Below are 25248 nucleotides of genomic sequence, written 5' to 3'. Positions count from 1 at the left end.
CAATTCTCCATTATACCTATGGGAATCTATCTCCATAGGGAATAATGAAGTGCCCAGCAGATATTTCCCTCTCCCCCCCCTTTCTGACGACTCTGAAGTGGGGGAGGGCCTGCTCCCACCTGGGGATTAGCATCTCTACACACGAGTTGCTGAACTTCCAACTCTTCAAAGTAACACAGAGCAACCAGAGGTTCAAGTTTACTTTTCCTATGCAAACAACCTCTGAAAAGATTGTGAAACCAATGGAGGGTCTGGGCTGCTTTCACAGCCACTGGGAGTAGCCATGTTGTTCTGCCTGCTCTCCAGCCACCATTCAGCCTTAAAGACACAGACACACCATCCCAAGAGGAAGCCTTTCCAAGTGGAGTCTGAAGCCTCCAGAAGGGGAACGGCACATGGTGGCTGTAGGGGCGGGGCTTCCCCCCACCGACCAGCTGACTGGGAGCGGGAAGGAACCTGGGAAAGTGGGAGAACCCTGCTGGGACCTGGGGATTGGCAAGCCTAGGTTGAAGTGAGAAGGAAAACATTAAAAAATCCCCATTCTTAGAATCTAAATCATAGGGGGAAAGATTGAAGGCTGGAACTGTGCTTTTAGGTAAAACACCACTATTCAGGTGAAGGCAGATATGCTTTCATTGTTATAAAAACTAATTTGCGCATACGGTTGTTCAATAAACATACAAATGAAAAACCTGGACACTTGGTTTAAATTGCCACCTTTTCCTACCAATACACCACCACCCCCCAGTTTTAAACATAATCCACCAAAAATTATTACCAGAGTAAGACATAAACATCCTTGGCTTGATTCAGCCAAATTTAAATCTTACTTGTTTCCACAAGCAAATGAAGCTGATAGGATTGCCAGCCTCCAGGTGATTCCCTGACATTTCAGGTCATTTCCAAACTACCAGGATCAATTCCCCTGGAAAGTCCAGATGCTTGGGAGGGTGGCTCTATGGCAATATAACCCGCTGAGGTCTCTGCCCTCCCCAGGTTCCATCCCCAAATCTCCAGGAGTTTCCCAGTCTGGAACTGGCAACACTACCCACCCATCCCCGGGCGGGGGGGGGGAGCTCCCCAAGCACATGCTTAGGGTTGCCAGGTCCAATTCAAGAAATATCTGGGGACTTTGGTGGTGGAGCCAGGAGCAAGGTTGTGACAAGCATATGATCACTATCTTCAAGTACTTGAAGGGCTGTCATATGGATGGTGTGGAGCTGTTTTCTATGGCCCCAGAAGGTAGGACCAGAACCAGTGGGTTGAAATTAAATCAAACGAGTTTCAGGTTCAACATTAGGAAGAACTTCCTGACTTTTAGAGCAATTCCTCAGTGGAACAGGCTTCCTTGGGAGGTGGTGGGGTCTCCTTCCTTGGAGGTAAACAGAGGCTGGATGGCCACATGACAGTGATGAAGTTCCTGTAAATTTGGGGTAGGTATTCGTGGGTTTCCTGCATTGTGCAGGGGGTTGGACTAGATAACCCTGAATGTCCCTTCCAACTCTATGAGTCTATGATTCTAAGCATAATTGAACTCCAAAGGGAGCTCTGGCCATCACATTTAAAGGAACCGAACACCTTCTAAATGCCTTCCCTCTGTTGGATATAATGAAGAACAGGGGCACCTTCTTTTGCAGCTCATAGAACTGAACCCCCTGGTCCCATCTTTTTGAAACTTGTAGGTTATTTTGGGGGAGATGCACTGGATGCTATGCTGCAAATTTGGTGCCTCTACAGGAAAAACAAGGGGTCCCCAGCTCCAGATACTCACGGATCAATTCTCCATTATACCCTATGGGAATAATGGAGTGCCCAGCAGACATTTCCCTCCTCCCTCCCTGCTTTCTTCTGACCATGAAGCAGGGGGAGGGCCTCCAAACCAGGAAATCCCCTGCCCCCACCTGGGGATTGGCAACCATACATATGCTTAAATACTTCCTTTGAAATAAAAATGAGTCCTACACATGTTTACAGTTGTCTGTATTGGGACTATATAATACGGCAACAAAACCCCATGGAATACGATCTCTTTGGCTGCCAATCTCTTTTCCTGCCCATTATAACTTTTATTTCCACTGAGGTTTAAAGGATATCTATACGGATATCTATATGAAAGTTTCATGCCCCTGGCTAAAAACCTATTTACAAAAATGTGTACCCTTGATTTTTCTGTCCAGTGGCAAGCACTGGTGGAAAGCATAAAAGGCATAGGATGTAAGACACCAGAGAGCAGAAAGCATTAATCTTTTTGTCATCTTTCAAAGGCCAACTTGTATACCTCTAATTTTTTTTAAAGGAATAAAGGGGGAAATTGTTGGTGAGGCATACCTATCCACAGGGTCACTAATCTAAGGATCTGGCTGATCTCAAAACACCAACAACTCCTTATATGAGAAGTTGGTGGGTGTGATACCCAAGCATTAGGAACTGGCTGTGGCAAGCTAGATAATGCACAGTTCATGCCTGCTGCTGGGCTTATCCTGTATTCCTCAGTCAACAGGCCACCTATGTCTCAGCATTACCCTTTTACAAGGGAACATCTCTATAACATGCTGATTTCCAGGTAGTAAAAGAACAGTCCCAGTTGTTTAGTAAATGTATCACTATAAGAGACCAGCGCTGGAAACCTATATATCCTTTTAAGCCCACAAAAGAAGGATGTAACCCTGCTTAGAATGGCACTGTAGGTTTCCTGTCAGGATATATGAGATACAGTTATACAAGTATCTGTATGAATTAAGTTCACCACTCCACACTGAGCAACGCAATTCAATGGGCATTAGAAACCTTTAATTTCTGTGTCATCTGTTGAGAACAAATATTTCAATGACATATCAGTTTATAAATCTTGTTTATGCCCAGGTAAAACCTCTCTATATAAAAATATTGATTTCATAGTGTATTTCATTAATTGTAAAGAGTTTAGTATCACGTAGCTCCTGGTGTTAAAAGTGGTCAGGTCTTAAGCAGTATCTGCTTCCATATACTTAATAGTTTCCTCTAACTTAGTAGCACCCACACATTTTGCAGATATGAGAATCCTTTTTAAGTAACTGGAATCTCCAGCAAAGAGGATCTCAGGTGACAGAGCTGGTCTAAAAAACTAGAAAGATACTGCTAGAGTAGATCTCAATGTCCTGCCTGTCTGATTCAGTACAAAGGAGCTCTTATCTGTACTGCTCAATGCAAATCTTTATCAATGCAAATTGCAATTTCCCAGTTCATGGAACCAGAACCATGATACACCCCACTGCTCACATCAGCAGATTTATGTGCAAGTGAACTGGCATTGGATCAGCAGAATTGACTGTGTGTGACGGCTACTGAGCTGGCTACTGAGCAGCTGAGGGGGAAAGCTAGCATTTTTTTTTCTCATCATCTCAATTAGGTAATGCTTCAAAAATAAATTGTGTGAGGCGAATGAGCAAACTTCAAACAAATCTGGTTTGCAATGTGTGATTCAGGGGTGAATCCTTGCATCCTCCTCCTTCTCTATGCCCTAGTGTAGACCTAATTTCCTTATCTTTTAACCCTGGTGATACTCCAAGTATGCATACAACCTCCTACAGATGAACCCACACAATGAGATTAGGGATATCAAATGTAACACTGGGGACCGTATCTAGCTCTTTAGGGTCCCCAATGTACCCTGTGGCAACCCTATCCCAGTACATACACACATTAAAAACATTAAAAACTGGGGTATAGGACTCTTAATACACAATTGTGGCTGTCTTGTTAGCAATACTACTGCTTGTCCCAGCATTCCTAAGCAGCCCAGGGAGAGGTTACTGGAAGAGGGGCTCCAGCAGGGATGGTACTGGATGTTGATATCAAACTATAAGGCCTGGTTACTTGATAGCAGGTATAATATGGAGAACTGAGAGTTTTCAGGGATTATTGGTCCTATATAAATAAAAGCTACAGCAAGGAGGGGAATTGCATAATATTGAGCAAAATATCTGGCTGGATCCAACACAATGTAGTTAATTTTGGACTGTACCTTACCACTTTGCTCAGCTAAGTACAGAGCCTACCCCCCACCCCACTCAATACCTATACCAATATCTAAGGTTCGGAGAGTTCATTTTCAGAATAAAACTAAGAATAAAACTCTCATTGTGGCATGGTTACTGCCTGATATATTCACACAATCTGGACAATTTGCAGTTTTACCAGTTAATTCCTCATTCAAATAGGGGAGAAAACCATTATACAAACTATTCATTTGCTGTCTTCACTCAAAAGGAAATCCCCACTAACAAATATTCTGTGTTCCTGTTTACATTTCCTTTCATTTATGTGGATTATAAAGTCATCTTCATAGCTGATTAGTTTTATACAGCATATCATCACATTCATTAGATGAGCTACAGAAGTAACTAACACAGTAAAGCAACTTTCCGTTCCTTCATCTTACAATGGAGACTTCTCTTTACAGTAAGTATGGAATATACTACTTGAAAATGTAATTTATACAAACATTTACCATTTTCAAAATGTGCCACAAACTCAAATCCTATTTATTGAAGCTCCCTTCAAATTAATTCTCTTTTATTACCGGGGAGGCAGTGGGAAATAGGATAGAAAAAAGAAATCATATATCTAATTCTGAACTTGGATGATTTTCCTACAAACATGGGGACCCAAAGGTTAAAAAACCCCAAAGATATAGACTGAAAATCTGCAGCATCTGTGCTCTATGTTCCTAAATTAGAGAAAATATGGCTGCAATGAATAAGATCTTGCTTGCCTTTTGAGATCTCAATAGTCAACTGGCTGGAGGTGTCTTGAAGACGAAAGTACATCCAACATTATTCCCACATACTTTCTGGCTTAAGCCCAGACCTGTGATAAGCTGGCTGTTTGTGCTGGCAGTTCCAAGCCTCCACAGCTTGCCACCAGCCAGCTTTTCTTTTGCTGAACAAACTATATCCCTTGCCAAAACTTTTGAATGTGTTAGGAATAGCCAAGATTATCACCTTGGACAACATCTCTGATTCTTTTGTTTTGTTTTTAATTTGTTGTTGTGGCTGTCAAGTCACAGTTGTCCTATGGTGACCCCATTGGGTTTTTAAGGCAAAAGACATTCAGAGGTGGCTTGTCGTTGCCTGCCTCCATATCACTGCCCTGTACTTCCTCGGTGGCCTCCCATCCAAATAAAAGCCAAAGGCGGCCCTGCTTAGCCACCAACATCTAAGGAGATCAGTCTAGCCTGGGCTATCCAGGTCAGGGATAATACTGTATCCCATTGTTGTACATCAACATTAAAAAAAATAAGAAGAATTGAAAGTTTTTAAAAGAAAAGTTGGGGAAGTAGAAAAAGCTGTCCTGTCCATTTCCATAATTAAGAAAGTAACTTTGCATTTCCTGACAATGCTCTGGTCTGACCCTTCTGTGGAAAACAAATGTTCTCCGTTTTCAAATTCAACACACTTTATTACCCAGCCATCTGAGCTTGTTCAGTGATGCGATTCATGTAATATATCACTTATGAAAAATGGACAAATACTGTAAACAAACAAAAAAATCCTGTAAATGAACAAAACAGCCAGGATCTATTCTTGATAGCTGCTTTAAACTTAATGGCCAATTTCTTTTGTAGTACAAACATTTATCCACAGGAAGGAACAAGGTAACCAGATCATCTGGTGCAGACTTGATAAGGAAGCCAGTGGATGAGCAATAGTTTCTTCTTTAACTTCATTACAATAATTATGAAATAACAGTACACAAGCTGCAGTCTCCAATTATCTGGCACTACAGGGACAAAACAATCATTTAAAGGAATTTGCTTAAACTACTCTTGATTACTACTGTTGGTGGAACAGTTCCACTTGCTACAGCAAAAGCTCTTCTATATTTAGGCCCAGATATGAAAAGTACAAAGTTAAGTTATGGGGATTAAAATGAGAGTTAATATTAGAGAAAAAAGAAAAATTGGCATGCTACATTATACATAATTCTCTGATAGTCTGTCCTGCAAACTATTTCACTAGTGCCCTGGCCTCTTTCAAATCATAATACTTCTGGAATAGAGAACCAAGCACAACTAATTTCCTGAGTTATTACTTCTCCTATTTATTCGTATAGGTACCCTTAATCACTAAATAGGCAGAATTGAAGAAGAAGAACAAGATGATGACGGTGATGATATTGGATTTATATCCCACCCTTCACTCTGAATCCCTGCTACAAATAGTCAACTAAAAATGTATGGCTGCTATACCAGCACTGGCTGCTAATGAGGACAACACCCTTCAAGACTCCTAATTACCTCAAACACTCATTCAGGAAGGCCCAGAATAACTCCGAGAAATCTCTATATTTGGATTACATCCATCAAGCCAAATCGGTACTCCATGGCTGATAACAGATGGGCAATTTGGGGCAGTTCGGAGGCATCCCGAATCGGAACGGCTCTTTTTGAGCTGTTCCAAGGCCTCTAGAGTCCAGACAGTCCTCTGCAAGCTGGGCGCCTCCACATGGGAAGGCACCTCAGAAGCCGAGTTCCTCTTTTTTTTTTTCTCTGCAGGTCAAGCACTCATGCGCGAAAGCACTCAAGCGCTCTGAATGGTTTTGTCTGGAAAAAAAATCCGAAAATGTCTTTGGGCAGTTTGGCAGTTTCACACCACCAAGTCACCTCGTTTGCGCCCTTCCCCATCCAGATGGCAGGGAAGCAAATGGCAGTCAGCTCAAAGATTTGCTACTACTTTGGAAGTGGTAGCTTTTTGAACTGGTCTCGGAGGGAAGATGGGAGGAGGACGGGTAGCAGATGTTGCTGTCCAGAAGAATTTTTTGGGTCGATTTCAGAGGCGTCTCTGAGTCGACCCAAAGTGCCAGTCTGTAATTACCCCATAAGGTAACTGCTTTGGTCTTATCAGCCTGAATCACAGCACGAATAGATTGTCTTCCTTTAGCATAATAAAAACAAATAACAACAGAAGCAGGCTGACTTTTACTCATGCCCACTGTACAAATTTGCAGTCTGATCTTACATGTCTCTACCCAACTCTAAATTTTTGGGGCAGAATGATAATTCAAATGTGGGAGAAAAAGGGAAAGCCTTAGTAGTGAATAAGTTTGGTATTAGATGTAGACCATTGCTTTCTCCCTTCTTGCTTTGGCTGAGTGTGTCAGCCCTCCATCTTTTAATTTGTTCTGGTAACATATATGCCACCACATGCTTGGTCATCTCCCCACCCCGGTCAACCATCAACTGACCTTTCTTTTTTCCTATAATTTTTTGCAATAGTTTTAAAGGTCATCACAAAACTCTATCAAAAGTTTGTAAATGTATTTGTGCATGGTGCACTGTTACTTGGAGGGGGTAGCTGCTCCCCAACTTTTTTCAACTTTCTGTATTCTTCTGCAAACTTTGGGATTTTGCTGAGTATGAAGAAATTTCTACCTTAGCCTCACATGTGCCTCTCTTATGTATTTCTTGATCCATACAAGCAGCTATGGTGAGCTATTTTGTTAGATATCAGACAACTAGTTACTGGACAGTATTCTAGTTCATCACACCAAATCTGAGAGCTATATGGGTGGATCAGGCTAGATACAAAGGCAATCCAAAAAGAAGGGGTTTCTACACATTTAGAGGACTCCCAAAGAATGAAGTAAATTTTTCCCCTCTGCCCCCTCAGTAGTCTGATGAGCAGAAGAAATGGAATGCTGAGGTCATTTTCGCACTCACCTCCAGCCGGCGCGACCCCCCTCTTCACCGCGCAGGATCTGCGCGGATTTCGCACTAAATGCCGCGGAGCAGCCTTTTGCGCCGGAAACTCCCATCGCAAAAGCCGCGCAAACGCCAAACTGCTTTTTGGCAATTTACGTTTGAGCGGCTTTTGCGCCGGGAGTTTCCGGCGCAAAAGGCTGCTCCGCAGCATTTAGTGCGAAATCCGCGCAGATCCTGCGCAGTGAAGAGGGGGGTCATGCCGGCTGAAGGTGAGTGCGAAAACGACCTGAGATTAGTTGAGTATCAGATAAAGGGAGGGAGAAGATTACATTACTCTAGATAAATTGATTTGCATTAGAAAGATCTTTCTCAATTGTTAATCTCCCAGCTACCCAGTAATTCATAATGGGACTCCAACATTTATTTATACTCATTACATGTATTAATCACCTTTCCATCACAAGGTACCTGTGGTGAAGCACAATTTCTAAAATCCTGTTAGTTAAAAAGTACAAGGAAGAAAAGAGCTACTGTAGCAATTTGAAGTATTATTTTGAGATTCCACAAACAGTTGGGTCCACAGCTGTTATACCACCATTCAGAAATAACCTTCCCTCAGGCCCACATAGTCTTACCCTATGCAACAAGAAACATTCAGCAGAGTTTCTGTACAACATCCCAAAGAATGAGGAGGCTCATACTTCTGGAGACCAAAGAGTGATAAGCTAGAGTGATAAACTAAACCTGTGATCATATTGATCCTATATTTTCAACTTCCAACTGGTTTCAGAGAGATTGCTGGATGTTGCTACAAAAGATAGGTGAAGTTCTGTGTATTTAACAACTACCTTCCATTCCTCTTACAGCATATCTATTTAAAGAATTTCTCCTTCCCTTTCTATTGGTTGTGGAAAGTGCAATCAAGTTATAGCCAATTTATGATGACTCCTCGTGGGGCTTTCAAAGCAAGAGATGTTCAGAGATGGTTTGCTATTGTCTGGCCCTGCAGAGCAACCCTGGATTCCTTGGTGGTCTCCCATCCAAATACCAACTAAGGCTGACCCTGCTAAGCTTCTGAGATCCGAAAAGATTGAGCTACCCTGGGCTATCTAGGTCAGGGCTCCCTTTCCATTACATCTTTAAAGAACAGCAAGTTAAATCAACTCATTAATACAGCTGAATAAATTCCTATTGGACCAATATGAGAACATGATAATTAAAGTAATTTATTTGTGGAGGTGGGGGGCCATTGGATGAGACCCAATTTAACATAGTAAACTTATTATACTTTAGAAAGTGTAAGAAAGCCTTAAACGTGTTTCTATATAGACTTCTTCAAGTTATTCATAATGAAAACCAAATCAATTTCGTTACAGGTTGGTACTGATCTGTGCCAGTCCATATGATTTCAGGTTAAAAAAAAAAAAGTAAAGGTAGTCCCCTGTGCAAGCACCAGTCGTTTCCGACTCTGGGGTGATGTCACATCACAATATTTTCATGGCAGACTTTTTACGGGGTGGCTTACATTGTCTTCCCCAATCATCTACACAAATATAAATACAAGTATGCATGTCTGAGAATGTGCATGAGTTGAAAATGTAGTTGTGAACATACAAGTCAAATGTTGCCTCTTCAAAATATTCATGACATGATCTCAGCCATCCAGCTGCAATAATACAGGATGACTAAAATTATCAATGCAATTCCATCAATTACTCTAATCTAAACCCTTTGGAGACAATGGGTTTAGATGGCAGTAAGTCTGTGTAGGACTTCACTGTAGGTATATGAAGGGCTCTGAATGTTGTCAGGTGTTATATATATACGACTAAATAATACTGTTACTGCAGAATAGTTTATTAGCTCATGTTTCTCTTATTTCACATCCATGCTTCAGGGGCTGCAATGATAAAAGCTATTCTAGGCTTTTGCAAAAAAAAAAAAAATATGCAGGTGCTCTGTAAAGTTCAACCAGCAAATGTCAAAACAGGCCCATAACTAAGTAATTCTAGTAAATATTAATATTTTGTAAAAATATAATATGCAAGAGCCCAAAGAAGCAACAACATAAACAATTCCCAGATCAACAGAGCGCTGTTCTAAGGCAACTGGATGACATTTTCAATCAGTATTGCAGGCTATAACTGCTTCATTCCCTTTGCTAGCAATTGTGTTGTTGGGTATTATTGCTGCTATTTAGCTTATTTTTTTTTTCTTCTGAAAAGGGCAGAACAAGGTCAGAATATAACGATGCATAATAAGCCACTATCTGCAGATGCTGAAGGCAGCCATAATTGCTGTAGGTCAACTTGCCATTTTCTGTCAGCGTTTCCTGTCAGTTACTGAACTGCAGGACGTATCTGAACATAACGTTCTCTTCCTAGCAGTGTTTGCTGGCTTGTCAGTCACAGGCTCCCGCAAGGGAACACCTCCCTTGCCCACAGCCAGTCCGAGCTTTGGTAAAAACAGGAAGCATATTTTACATCTTGTAAAGTTCTTCAGTGTAATGTTACAAGGGGAGACAGACATTAATAAATAAGAAGCATGAGCTCATCAAAGAACATCTAATGGTGTGCTTCACACACAATGAGGCCATGTTGGAATGCCCAGTTGGTACTAGAACTGAAATATATCACTCCAAACAAATCTAGACTTGAGAGTAAGCATGCAAATTACATGGCACAACTTTTTACAATAGCTTTTACTCAAAGCAAAAGACTCAGGTTTAGCTTTCCAAGTTTCACACTTTAGCTCCTGAACTTTTTGTTTGGTTTATTAAGGAGAAACATGTTTCAAACTTGGAGTCTTTTTAACAATGCCTGTTTCCCTCTCTGGTCAATACAGCAACATTTCATGTTCACATCCCATAAACTCTTCATGTTTAATTCCATCCCATTGCTAAGGAAGTAAAAATAATATCTTCCCACAAGCTTTACCAGGTACTGGCTACTCAACAACGTCCTCCCTATCCTTGGGATATCACTGGCATGACATTCTCTGCAGAAGACTCAGCTCTGTCTTTTGTAAAGTGCAGCAACATTCTTACCTACGCTGTAACACTTTCATAAATAGGAACATAATATTACTTTTCCTAGTATGAACATATAACTGCCCCTTCACCCAAAATCTGCTGAATCACCAAACATGTTCTTAAATCACATGCAATTAAAGCTACCTCTGTTGTAACCCAATAGCAGTGATATAATAAAAGGTGTTGTAACACCTTAAAAGCTAACAAATATATTGTATCATAAACATAAGAGGGACTGTGGTGCAGTGGTAGAACATCTGATTGGTATGCAAAAGTCCCAGATTTACCCCCTGGTATCTCCAGTTAAAAACTATCAGGTAGTAGATAATGTGAAGGACCTCTAACTGAGACCCTGCAGAACCACTGCCAGTCTGAGATGATGATACTGACTGTGATGGAAAAATGGTCTGATTCAGTATAAGGCAGCTTTACATTTAAGTGTTTATGAATCAGAGGCCACTTTATTAGATACATTACTTCTGATCATGTTGAAAGAAATGTACGCACACTCTGTTATTTAGTGTACGCACACTAAATGTACACACACATTATTTTAGCTGCAGCAGACTAACACAGCTACCTGTGTGGAAACAATAGGAATGGTATTACTACTTACCAAGTAAAGATAAGACACAGTAATGTAGATATTAAAATCAGAACTTGGTTGAACATGGCAGATTGTGTGCGCTGGATGGCTCTATGGAGGTCATTCTAGATCAAAAGGAAAAGAGGAAATGGACGGTGTTTAGGTAACTTGTATACAGGTCTCTTTTAATTAAACATCTGCTTCTGAACAGATAAACTCACACAATAGGACTGTGTACAAAGAAGGGTGATTTCCCCAGCAAACCCTGGGGAATTCCTAGTCTTGCAGAAAAATCCAAATTCCAAGAGTCATCCCTGAACTTACCCAGAAAACAAAGGATTCTCAGTTTGAAATCTACTGTGTCAGCAACAGGGAAGCTTGCCAAGCCAGTGGTAATAAGAAGAAATGCTGCAAGAGCAGCCACACAGTATGGGCTTTAGGCCTTGCCAGAATCTGCTTAGTCTACCCAAGGCAAAGGGGAGTGGAGCTGCAGGTACAGTCTTAAGATTCCCCTGATATTTCATGAGACTGCTCATTCTTGAGAGACTTCAAGTGAATTGACCGGACATATTCATCCTGTTGCATTGGTCTCATAGGGCAGGGGTGGCCAACGGTAGCTCTCCAGATGTTTTTTGCCTACAACTCCCATCAGCCCCAGCCAGAATGGCCAATGGCTAAGGCTGATGGGAGTTGTAGGCAAAAAACATCTGGAGGCCTACCATTGGCCACCCCTGTCACAGGGATTTTTAGAAGGAAGTAAATAAGGGAGTGGCTGGGTTCTCCAAGCTAAACTGGAGAGACCTAATGGAGAGGAGCGGGAAGCAGGTTTTGCCAACTCCTCCCTTCCTCAGTTCTGAGGCTTTTCAAGCCCCAAACAGGGCAAAAAAAAAAAAGCACAATAGATGAGGGAGCAATGGGGCCAGGAACATGGACACACCTCATCCCATAAAGGATTTTTAAAAGGGCACAACCTGAAGAGATGATTTTTGCACTTGCACAGAGATGCAACTTAAAAACATGCAATCCCATGACATAACATCATGAGATCATGACTGCCATTTTGGGAACTGCTTAGCAACCCCCACAATTATTCCCTAGAAAGCAGCAGTATGGGCAGGTGAGGGAGTGAAGCAAGGAGGAGGATGGGAGAGTGAGTGAGAAAAGCAGTGGCAACAGTGTTTGGGCTAGCAGGGTGACAATGGCCAGTCCAGCACTGAACAGTCCCCCTTGACACTAGATCACCTTATATTATTCTGCCATCAGTGAATCATGCCCAGATCCTTCCGGATTACTCCTTTTTTACACAAACATCAAATCCCTGTGGAATCTTGGGTGACAACCGTACTGCTGACAAATGTGGACCCTGAAATAACGTTTTTGGTGGCAAAAATATCTGTCGATAGTGTCCTCCCTAAAACGCCTCTGAAATTTGTTAGGCTGTTATTATGTACTATGATTTTAAAGTCTACTTTTATAATATTAAGGGGTTTTATGGAATTTTATATTAACATTAGGTTTTCTTTCACATTATTTAATTATGTCTTGTGATCATGATTATTGGTTTTCTTCCTTTGCTGTTAATCTATTTTGGTTTTAAATTAGTTGTACTCTGTTTTGCATTCATTGTCTTGTTTTATCTTGCGCTTAAGACCATTGGTCAAAGGCGCTAATAAATAAAAGCAAAGGAACAGTCCTCCAAATCCAGGGACATCACTGGGCAGTGTGGTAGATGGTGGTAGCCAGGTGAGGTGGCCACTGAGAATCCCCTGTGTTTGGGCTGGGGGAGAGCCTGTGGCTAGCTACACTACATGCTAGCTGCATGTCTGATTTATACATTAACTTATTGGCCATCTTCCTGCTAGGTATTCAAAATTACTCACAAGGTAACTTTTCTGGTTGTGTTTTAAGCGATAAAACCAACTAATCAAAACAGATCCTGGAATAAGAGAGGGAAACAATAAATCACAATGAACCCAGACTCAATAAAGTGAGGCAGCAGTAAAGCCAGCACAAAAAAAAAAAAACTTTGAAATTTACAGCACAGCAGAAAGTTCAATTAGCTGGAAGGCCTTCTGAAATTAAAGAGAAGCTCTTAGCCTAACAACAGAACTGGCCAGGGAAAGAGATAAACTACACCTCCTTAGGCAGAGAGTTATTGTACTTAAAGTGTTTATTTTACTACTAGGGGGCCACCAAAACAGCCATTGCCAATGTTCCAGCAATCAAATGTCAGATAAAAAGAGGGAACACTAAATAGGAAAGCATCAACAAAGTATATGAGATTGGGAGGAATATACAGAAGAATGCACCTCCTAATATACACTAACCAACCTAAGCAGAGTTGCACCCTTATATAAATTTACTGATTTCATTGGACTCAGAGTAGTATTACTCCTCTTAGTATGGCACTGTTAGAGTGTTAACATTAATACCCTGCACCTTTCATTAGAAGTGGAAGCAATTAAGGAGGAAGTATAGGAACTCATTTGCATATTAGGAAATCATTTGCATATTAGGCCATACCCCCTGACGCCAAGCCAATCCTCTATCTCCAGCAGTAGCAAAGTTCTGGTAAATTTCTCAATCCACATCTCATTAAACAAGTCCACTCTATAAGACAAAAATCCTTCAAAGTGCTCAAAGAATTATTTAACAAGACAAAAGCTCTGAGAAACTTACCAGTACTTTGCTACTGCTGGAGATATAGGATTTGAATATTTTGTACTGTTGGAGATATACAGGACTTTTTTTGTAGCAGGAACTCCTTTGCATATTAGCCTACACCTCCCTGATGTAGCCAATACTCCAAGAGCTTACAGTAGGCCCTGTAAAAAGAGCCCTGTAAGCTCTTGGACAGTTGGCTACATCAGGGAGGTGTAGCCTAATATGCAAAGGAGTTCCTGCTACAAAAAAAGCCCTGGAGATATATTAATAGAGTAATTATATATAGCTTTATATTTACTGTTTCATATAACATATATATTTCACTGTGATATAAAATACTGAATTGAATGAGAAGTGCATTTTCCTGTGTTCTATATAGCAGGGTACTAGCACAGGAACCCATTTTTGCTATTGTTTAGCTAACAAAATCAATTACAAATCAAAAAGAAAATTAAAACCATATCCAAAGAAAAACTAAAGCAATAAAGCAACTAAAACTACACAAAGAAATGTAACTCAGAGGACCCCCACTCGACTGCATGTAAAAAACAATCCGGACATTCCAAACGCTGTACTGTTTTTTAGGTGGTAGTTCTCCATCACCAGAGAAGGCCATTCTAGGTGAATGCTTAAATTGATGATGCACCATAAAACTTTCAGCTATATTGTGGCTCATGTAGTTCCTTAGAATGAGGGGCCGGAGTGGACAGCTACAGACAAGGATAGAGACAGAAATACTACAGGAACAATTTGATTTGAAATCAGGTAATGAGGTCACCCTGATCAGAACCTCCAGATTAGTTGTGCCTTCAAGGTAGTAGACAATCCATCAGTTCATCCTCACCACAACCAGATAATAATCACTACTTTTTCCCATTAATGTATGAAGAACTGAAGGCAGAAAATGATGGGCTGGAAAGTCTGTGGTTGTACTGCAAGTCTTTGAGATCAGGTCGTAATTTCAAGGTTCTTACTGGACTGCAATAATGCACGGCAATTACCTAAAGTTTCTTGTTACTCCAATTCATTATACACCCCCCCCCCAAAACTTTGCAGAATGTTCATTCAGTAGTACCAAGAATTTCAGTTGACATCATTATTTCAAGGTTGGCCCTATGCCTTCTGTTTCATATGTTTACGACCGCTCTTTGCCAGTTGACCAAAAACACTAGGCTGAAATAATTGGACCGTTGGTGTTCTTTGGCCATATCCCCATGGTCTGCTTCTCTTTTTCACTGGGTCTTAATGCCAGGGTGCCATATGGGCCAAGTATAATAGGCATTTGCTAAGCTGAGACCTCTAAAGTTCCTAGCTCTGCTTCTCTTTTTCACTGGGTCTTAATGCCAGGGTGGCATATGGGCCAAGTATAAAAGGTATTTGCTAAGCTGAGACCTCTAAGATTCCTAGCTCTGCAGTGTGAGTGACTTGCTAGCTATTTGGAACCAGAAAAGAAGAAGACCTGCCAACAGGATTAACACTGGACCAATGGTTTTATTATAAACACAGACAATGCATTTGGATCCCTCAGAACCTGAATCTAATTAAGCAACAGGAAGGTAAAACAGAAGGTTTGAAATGCCGACTGCGAAACAACGTCAACACGTGAAAGGCAATCCAAAAAGCAATTAAGCTGACATGCTTGGATTTAAGCCAATTTACTCCCACCAATTTTCAGCCGCTCTGTACAGGCTTGAAACTAAACCCTGTCATTTGAGCGAGGAGTGTATCAAGCTTTTATGTTCACTTATTTTTGCACTGATCCATACTGAAAATTGTAAGCAGGGACTTTTAAAATGAATTTCTATCTCACTACCCAGTTATACTTACAATCATATTTTCCAAAGCATGCTTGGCAAGCCAACAATTTAAAAATACTGGAATAAACAGGTTTCTCAATGATGGCCAAAAAATCTGAAAGAAAAAAAATACAGAAAGTCACTAAGCATGTATTTTAAACTTTCACTGAAAAACTAAGGTGGGTTGCAATGTTAGTCTATCTGTTGCAACAGAAAAGAGTAAATCTAACTCTTTTCTACTGCTACAGAAAAAAACGAGTTTATTTTTAAAGATCCTCAGCTCTTCTCTCTAGTATTCAAGATGCTCTCTTTTAACCCCACAAGTCTTACTTCTGATTAACAGTACAGTTAACAGTAAACTTAGCAGACAAAGTTATTAATATCCTGAAATTCCTTGCTTCTGGTTGCAGCTCCTTCCATGAAAAAAATATCAATGTAGGAAAGACAAATGTAAAGAATGTAAAGAAAGACAAATGCATTATGTACAAATGCAGGGTCATCTTTAATTTGATCCAGGGCCAATTCACTTATTACAGAGTCCTTGTGTCTCCCACATATCCAAATGTGGGGTGTTAGGTCCATTCTTGGAATTTAATTCCCAGGCATGTGTAGGTGTGATCTGGATTGAGACCAGAATGCACAATGAAAAGGGGCTTGCACCTTCCCCTCATGCCATTTTCCTGACTTGAAATGGCCTTGGTGAGCCACTGTTTGTCCCACATGCACTTTGGAATTAAGTTTTGAACACGGAACTCTCAGAGCATGTCTGGCTGACAGGAATGGAGCAAACACATGGAGGACACATGGACTTTGTAAAGTGAGAATTGCTCCCCATTGTTTCCGACAGAGAGCGCACCATCCAAGCCACTGTCAAAAATTAGAATCTAATTTTCTCTCCCCAACAAATAGATTTGTAAAGACAGTTCTGTTTACTTGGCATATGATCTAGTGAGCATGTGTGTATTTAAAGGGTAAAAACAAAGTTTTCATAACTATGACCTCCTGGTAGTTTCACCCCACCTTCAAATTCATGTAGTTTATATATCAGGGCTATCTATCACTCATGTTTGATTAAACATCTGCTTTTTAAGCCCTTAAATTTAAATAAATTAGCTTAACAGCTAAGTCTCAGTACAAATAACTTTTGAGATAATGAAGGAAGTAGATCACAATATCATTTTTATCGAATACTTCAGACACTAGATACTGTACAGTAATTAAGTAAAGGAAAACAAATCCTGACCAGAGGCTCACAATATAAAGTTACAATGTAATAAACAAAAGCTACCACTCATTGTTAGGATGGTAAATTAAAAAGTGTTATAACAACATAATGGAACCAAAAAGGCCTTAAGACATACATCTCAGCTCCACCAACTAACATTCGCTCTTGACAATTTAAATTGGTTTCAACCAATTACAACCCAAGCGTCAGTTGATCACCTACCAATTAAACCAATTCTAGCTTACATCTCTAACAGAAATAATTACAGAAACATCTGTTCAGTTTCCTTTTAAAGAATGGAACCACTGTTTGCACTACTGTAAATGACTAACCAGCCAACCCAAATGTTCAGTCCACAGAAACACAGATGGGAACTTACTGTAATAATGAAAGGAATTGCATTGATAATTTCCAGTAGGAAGGGAATCCGCAAAACTTGTTCCCACATGTTTCCCTTTAAAAAAAAAAAGGTTAAAAATGCAACATCAATCATCAGCTGTTATTTCTACCCTCAAATATTTTGTACTACAAAACTATACTAATATGCTTGGTATAACAACATTGGACTAATACTCAAAATATGAACAGCACATCTTAGCTATTCCTAGCAGTAAAAAACCATGCAAGCATTAGCACTGTGCAATATCTTATGACATCAGCATGTATTTTATCACACAGACAGGATGTGAGGGAGCTACCTGACTGTTGATCATATTTGTGCAAGTATTTTACCATCAAGTCACAAGTGAGTTATGGCAACCCCATAGGCTTTTCAAGGCAAGAGATGTTCATTAGTGGTTTGCCATTGCCTATCTCTGTATTGTGACCTTGCACTTCCTTGGTGGTCTCCCATCCAGATACCAGGGCTTTTTTGTAGAAAAAGCTCATCAGGAACTCATTTGCATATTAGGCCACACCCTCTGATGTCGCCATTGTTTGGCACAGGGCGTTTTGTAGAAAAAGCCCAGCAGGAACATATTTGCATATTAGGCCACACTCCTGACATCAAGTCAGCCGAAACTGCGTTCCTGCGCAAAAACAGCCCTGCCAAATACTGTCCAGAAATGACCCTGCTTAGCTTCTGAGATCTGACAAGATCAGGCTAACCTGGACTATCAAGGTCATGGCCATATTACATTTTAAATTCTGGTTTTAAAATTACTAGGTTTTAAATTCTAGGTTTTAGAGTCTGATTTTATGTAGATCTGTTTTTATCTGCTTTATTTATCATTGTAACCTGCCCTGAGCCCACTTGTGAGGGACAGCAGGATAGAAATCCAAATAATTAAATAAAAGCTACTTGTGTGTAAGTAGTTTGGGGGAACTTTGGGCCCTCCTGTCTCCCATCCCAGTTGGCTCAGGCTTCCCCCAGCAAGTACACACTTTTAAAAAAAATGTGTCATTCCCTGACTTGATATACAGTAGTCAGTATGCAGTAGTCAGTGTATTACTATTTCCTAATGAAAGTCATTGATGAATCTTGACAAAAAGTAGTAGGGCTCAAAAAGATGGTTTTTGCTTTGCTTGACATATACTCTTGCTTTTTAAATAATCTGTCTTTCCCTAACCTCCAAATCTCCCAACTATTTCTGATGTTATAGATTTTTTTTCAATCTAGGAACCATTCCACTAAGTAATTAACATCCCTGTTTAGCCATGATAATATAATGTGTGAATACACATAGCAAATTATGTTTTCAGTGCTAAGCAACTGTTTAAACCATTAAAATGGGACCCCAAAGTACTACTGCCAATAAGCACAATCAACCTGGAAGAGCTCCCACACAAGCCCCATGGAACTGAACAGAAACCATCGAGAATTTCCATTAATTACAATGTGGTTTATGCAGGTGGATTACACCTAGTAAGAATTTGATTCCTGAGTGGGGGGAAAAACGCAAAAAAGAAAATAATATAATAATAATAATAATAATAATAATAATTATTATTATTATTATTATTATTATTATTATTATTTATTTTTATATCCCGCCCTCCCCCGCCAAAGGCAGGCTCAGGGTGGCTAACAAGACATGGTTTTATTTTGTGCTGAAAACAAACTAAAAATTGCACTATCTAGAAATTTAAAACACCACTTTAGGTTGATGAATCAGCATATACCTCACTCAGCAAGAACACAGGGACCATGATGACCCAAAGTCCCACAACACACAAGGGGAGTTCTTTTTTGTCAATATTAGGAAGCACTCCAAAACACAAGTCATCATCCTGATAAATGCAAAGTGCTTCTCAGCAGTAGAGACAGTAAGTCAGCCTCTAATGTCATAGAATTATGTGTACACACTGGACTCCACATATGCACACAGTTGGAATAGAACAAAGCAAGTGATTTTTTTTTAAATCAGACTGTGCTCCAAGTGCAGCTATCAAATAGGCCATTTAAAATGATCCAACAGCAACCTTTTTTTTCTATTCTAGCAAATGTTGACTAGTACTCTAGCATTACTTGCTTCTATATAGAAAGGAAGAAAACAAAACAAAAGCAAGAAAATGTCTCTCTTCCCCCTCTCATACAAACCTAGCGCTATTTAGCTATCAAAAATTTCAGCCAGCTTTTCTAATTAGTTTGTCATCCCAAGCCAGTCTAAGTGACAGAGAATTGCTTGAGGTGAGCCCTACTCATGAAGCATACCTAATGCTATTTGGAGGGGGGGAATTATTAGGATTAGGTTTGAAGCTTATTGCTGGGTCTGGAATGCAAGGGGAATTATTGTATTGTTGTTCATCAGACCTATATTAAGCCTTACATTTATTTAATATGCTGGAGTGGAAAGGAAGATTCTTATTCCATTTTATTAGAAGCAGGTAATTCTATCATAGTCAACATCTCACAAGCAGGAATCAGCTCTACCACTAGGCAAGTCTTGCCAACTGCCTACGGTATCACTTGGCAAGAGGCTGCAGGCCGCAGGGAGATCTAATGAAGGAGATCCTAGAGTTTCTAACATTCGTTCAAAGAATCAAACAGGATGACAGACTAAATTGGGGGGGGGGGGCATCTTGAATGTTTGGTGTGATGTAATGCATATAACATTGGTAGATAATGCCACAAAATGTTGCAGATGGATACATGATTTGAGACAGGCAGTTTCAAAAGAAAGGATGTGGGCTGGGAGAGGGGAAATGTGTACCTGTTAATTGAAGTGACTCTGAGTGAAAGAATGAGAGAAAGAACCAATGAAGAAGATGATATTGGATTTATACCTCACCCTAAACTCTGAATCTCAGAGTCTCAGACCGGCTTACAATATTCTTTACCTTCCCCCCCGCCCCCCCCCCCCCCCGCAACAACAGACACCCTGTAAGGAAGGTGGGACTGAGAAAGCTTTCCCAGGAGCTGCCCTTTCAAGGACATCTCTGTGAGAGCTAAGGCTGACCCAAGGCCATCCCAGCAGCTGCAAGTGGAGGAGTGGGGAATCAAACCCAGTTATCCCAGATAAGAGTCCACACACTTAACCACTACACCAAACTGGAGAGCAAGCTGATAGATGATGGATGACAGACAGACAGATAGACAGACATAAAAGGTTAAGAAAGAAAGGCAGTTTGTTTCAAATCTTTTTAGGCATAGCTATGCATCAGGATAATAGATAGATAGATAGATAATAGGTAGATGATAGATAATAGATAGATTGATAGATAGATAGATAATAGATGACAGATAATATATTGCAGATGGTAGATGACAGATGACGGATGGATGTACGGACGGACGAACGGACAGACAGACATAAAAAAGTTAAGAAAGAAAGTTTGTTTCAGATCTTTTTAGGGATAAGCTATGCTCGCTAGTGTTTTGACAAGTGAGGTAGGAAGGAAAAGCACTCAGCGATAGGATAAGGAAAAGTTAGGCTTGTTATGTATTTTGAATGCTATATCTTTCTCATATAAACTCTGTTCTTATTTATACAGTGTCCTCAGCACTTCTTCTGTGTCCTCAATGGCTCTGTTGAATCCTAAGATTAATGCTTGTTGGCCTTAGTCACCAAATGGGAATTTAGCTGAATGTGGATCCTGTGTGATCCTGGTGGCATCATAGTTCAAGGGAATTGAATGAGGCAAGGAACAACCTACTCATTTGCAAACTTTAATTAGGTGAAACAGACTCCCATTGGAAAGATGATTTGGAAGAAAATGGCTATAATTACTTACTTTATAGCTCAGATAGCTCAGAAGTATGGTTTCCAATAGACTTATTACAGCCACTGACACCTAAAGAAGTGACACGTGAAATCATGTTCAGTATTCAAAGAACCAAGCAAACATGAAATTAAATTATGAACAATTTAGCTGGTATGCCAGTCAAAAGTTATTTTTCAAGCTACCAATAAAACTAAATTCCATCCTTTTATCTCTTCTTCAGAGGTCTTCTACTAAGGAAAGGTCTACTGGATCAAAACAAATGCTCATCCACTCTAGCATTTTGATTTCCAAAGTAGCCAACATCCGACAGAAACACAACTAAATCTGCCTCTATATGGTAACTACTTCAACATTTCACCTATTCGTGCTCTGCATACAGGTTGACCTATAGCGTGCCATTTGTCTTCATGCTACCACTTGGTCATCATCAGAAAAAAGCTGTCAGAAGTGTTGGTATAAAGGCACTGAAAGAGCTAATCCATGCAGCACAAGAAACATAGGAACTGTCTTGATGCACCAAGCCATGGTCCATTTTTTTTCCCAGCATTCCAACTCCAACAGTAATGAGAAGCCGACAAGCAGGGCATGAGGTCATGGCTTCCCAATGTCACATGCCTAACATCAGGTAATTAGAGGATGAAATCCACTGATAGACCTGTCTTCTGCAGTACATTTGCTAACTCAACACATGAGGAAAAAAGAGGGGAGAGTTTCCAGCAACAGATTACAGATGGATCCTGCAATCTGTCAGAGAAAGGAGCTGGCAGCAGCTGATCTTCCCAGACTTTCCCTTCTCAAGCAGCCATTTCCAACTCCAGGAAAGTTTATTCCCAGGTTTTGGGATGTGCATGCGGTAACAGTTGTGAGGGTCAGGAGACAACAATGGGTGGAGTGAAGGTGAAAAAATTGTTCCCTCCTGCATGAAAAAGTGCTTAAAAGGAGGAACAAGCTTGTAGTTTTGCCCTCTTCCCACTCTGTTATTGCAGGCTCCAGACCCATATGGTTACTACTCCACAGGGGTTCTACAAATCAGGGAATAAACTTTTCCAAGGCCAGGTATTGCGGGGGGAGGGGGGCAGGGTGAGAGAGAACTGTTGAGATCTGCGATCCCTGCACAGTGATCCATCATTTAACCCTTATACTTTTTAGGTCATCCCTGAACATGCCTACAAAATACTATGAACACAAATTTGCATCTGCTTACACTATGAACATGAATTGAAAATACCTTACAGTACCCACAAAGCATGCAATCATTTGCAATCAACAACAATCAGAAAAAGCTCCTACTACACCCTCCAGTTATACAACTGGCATAAGAGAGATGGAATTAACTGTATTTGGAATCAACTGCAATTTTAATGCATATAATGGGGACTTCCAGATCAAATCCAAGGCAAACAAACCAATATAGAAACTGGTTAAACTAGACAACCTGGGTAGGCATCAGTTTGAATCATCATACTTACACTTGGTTTATAGATAAGGTTATTTCAAGGTCTCAGATTCAAATTTCTGAGATTAATATGTCTCAGACACTTTAAACAAGTATAACCCTTGCCAATTTTAAAACAACTATAAAAAGAACTAAATGGCTTAAAATTACTGCATATATTCAATAACTACAGGTTATTGTAAGAACTGGTATTTGCAGAAGCATTTTACAGAGTCTGGAATTTTGAATACGATTAGCATGAGAATTTCTAATTTTAAACAAATGTCACTTGCTAATGAAAACCCAACATCCTGAACAATTGCATAATCAAGATTCAGAACAGATATTACAGGTTGAGATAAAGTATAAAAATAACAGCAGCACCAGGAAATCATTCAAATGTCTCCAAATATGCAAAACTGGTTCTGGTTGAAGTGAATCATATGATGCAGGCATCCGGTCACTCAGCTTGTTCAAATTGTTTCATTCTGGTGAAAAAACCCTTAGAATTCTAAGTGGAGGAGAGTCAGTTTGCTGCAGTGGTTAAGTATGTGGACTTTTATCTGGGAGAACAGGGTTTGATTCCCCACTCCTTAACATGCAACTGCTGGAGTGACCTTAGGTCAGTCATAATTCTCTCAGAACTGTTCTACTCAAGATTAGCTCTTGGAGAGCTCTCTCAGCCTCACCTACCTCACAGGGTGCCTGTTGTGGGGAGGAGAAGGGAAAGGATATTGTAAACCTCTCTGAGACTCCTTCAGGTAGTGAAGGGCAGGGTATAAAACTAATCTCCTCCTCTTCTTCTAAATCACCACAACTTTCACAATCTGCTATGGGTTTCGTTTTGGGAAAATAGGCCTCACAACAGTGTCTCCTGTGGTCACATCCACTGCCGCAAAACAAGCATTTTTCTAAAAACAAATGAAGTGACCATCTCAACTGTTCACTAGGCCTGACTCCTCTTCTCCATCAGCCTGGCACAGGCAGCTTATAAGGAGAGGAATAGGAACTGGAAAATAGCACCTGGCTCATCTCTTTGTTGCTCAGCATGAGAGAGTTTTGGCCATCCCAGAGACATTCTGACCAGAGCATCATTTAGACCAGAGCTAGTTATGCCTACAAAGACCTGAGTTGTGTACTTTCTGCCTTCTATTTGCTGAACAAATTGCTTCTTACGGCTGTGCAGAAATGCTAACCATTTCAAAAAATAGATCTTTCTTATATGAACTTAGCAAGGAACAATAACAGATCCAAGACTAGTTTCATGTGTTCACTGAAGTCCTGGACGTGTTTCTGAAGATCAACACCTCCTCTGCAGCAAGCCACATATAAAAAAGCAGTCTCACTGAGAAAACAAAGAGAGTGTTCTACAACTGATTAAGCAGGAAGATAAACACATTTAATTTCATTGATCTGCATCTTCAGAAAAGTATTCCTAGGATCTCTTTTAATGGTTTATTATTATTTATTATTTTGGATTTCTATCCCGCCTTCCCCACAAGCAGGCTCATGTTGGTAACAACAGAACAGAAAACATTAAAAACAAGTTAACAAATTCTAAAACAATTACACAATTTTAAACAATTTTTAAAATGCTGAGATATAAATCATAATATAAGCCTATATAGAGTCAAGTGGAAATAGTGTTGGTGCTCCATATGGGCAGATGGATGGGCCAACACTGGCAGGGAGGCCAGATACCTGAGTGTCCACCACCTCAAAGTCTGGTGGAACAGCTCCATTTTGCAGGCCCTAGGAACTGCAACATTCTCTTCCTGTTTTATCCTTGCAAGTCCTTGAAGTCTATGGAATGTGAACTTAAGCCTTATTCCACGTGTAGCTAGCAATCAAGATACTCAGCCTATACATCAATTTCTTCATGATAAAGTGGCTCTGCAAAAGTAACACAGGTTCATGGCTGCTAGATGAAGGCCACTGAATATCTGCAAAATCTTCACTTGTTTCAAAGGGGTTCCAGAGAGGATCATGGTGAATTAGGCCATGATTATTATCTGGACTAAGGAAATTCCTGTAACTGGAATATTTTTATACCAATGACCTACATTCAAAAGACAAGAGTGCTCAGCTGTCATGTTCTTCAGTGAGCAGATGGAACTCTCTCTAATTTATCACACAGTATTCTGGTTTTTGAACTGTGAAAATATTTGTCAAAAATTTCACATGGAAGCCAATCAGAAACGAGCATGATATTGTGCAATGTTATCATAAAAATACTATTTGTACCAGCCGTTATACACTATTATTTGTAGTATTTCTAGTTTTCCGAATTCTGTTCAAACACAGTTTGAACTCTTTGCTGGATGATAAAGGGTGCTTCTTTCCCAGGAGTGGGAGCTCCATGTCAAAAGGAGAACTGTATGATTGGGGGCCACTGCAGTGCCAACTTCATTCAAGAGCCTCTTTGCTTGGCTGAATGAAGATATATGTCTATCCCTCTACCACAAGAAAAAAAGAACACCCACAGGTTACATAGGAACAAAGGCTTGCTCTTTACAAGAATTCTTTCCAAAGGGAAGCTTTCATGCTAAATTAAGTTGCATTCAAGTCCAAAGGTCCAGGCACAGAAATCCTGCTTTTTTCCCGCTCTCCTAGCCACAGCAGACCCTTGTTCCTCCCAAAAGTTACTTCCAGAGGTTGGGGGAACT

The 25248-nt window shown here is 40.3% G+C and overlaps 1 protein-coding gene across 5 annotated transcripts in view; it reads right to left on the bottom strand.

The window, feature by feature from the left end:
- KCNT2 (potassium sodium-activated channel subfamily T member 2) overlaps positions 1-25248 on the bottom strand; it is a 364082-nt gene that overhangs the window by 157741 nt on the left and 181093 nt on the right. For all 5 annotated transcript variants that reach the window (XM_060232364.1, XM_060232365.1, XM_060232366.1 and 2 more), the window contains exons 6-9: positions 21157-21216; positions 17363-17437; positions 15790-15873; positions 11329-11423 (exon numbers count right to left, since the gene is read on the bottom strand). In XM_060232364.1, the coding sequence (XP_060088347.1) occupies positions 11329-11423; positions 15790-15873; positions 17363-17437; positions 21157-21216 (314 nt within the window). The remainder of the gene's footprint in view (positions 1-11328; positions 11424-15789; positions 15874-17362; positions 17438-21156; positions 21217-25248) is intronic.

The sequence above is a fragment of the Heteronotia binoei genome, chromosome 2 (assembly GCF_032191835.1).
Source record: "Heteronotia binoei isolate CCM8104 ecotype False Entrance Well chromosome 2, APGP_CSIRO_Hbin_v1, whole genome shotgun sequence".
NCBI lineage: Eukaryota > Metazoa > Chordata > Lepidosauria > Squamata > Gekkonidae > Heteronotia > Heteronotia binoei.
Note: the sequence above shows the minus strand (reverse complement) of the source record. Positions and strands in the feature narration are given on the sequence as shown.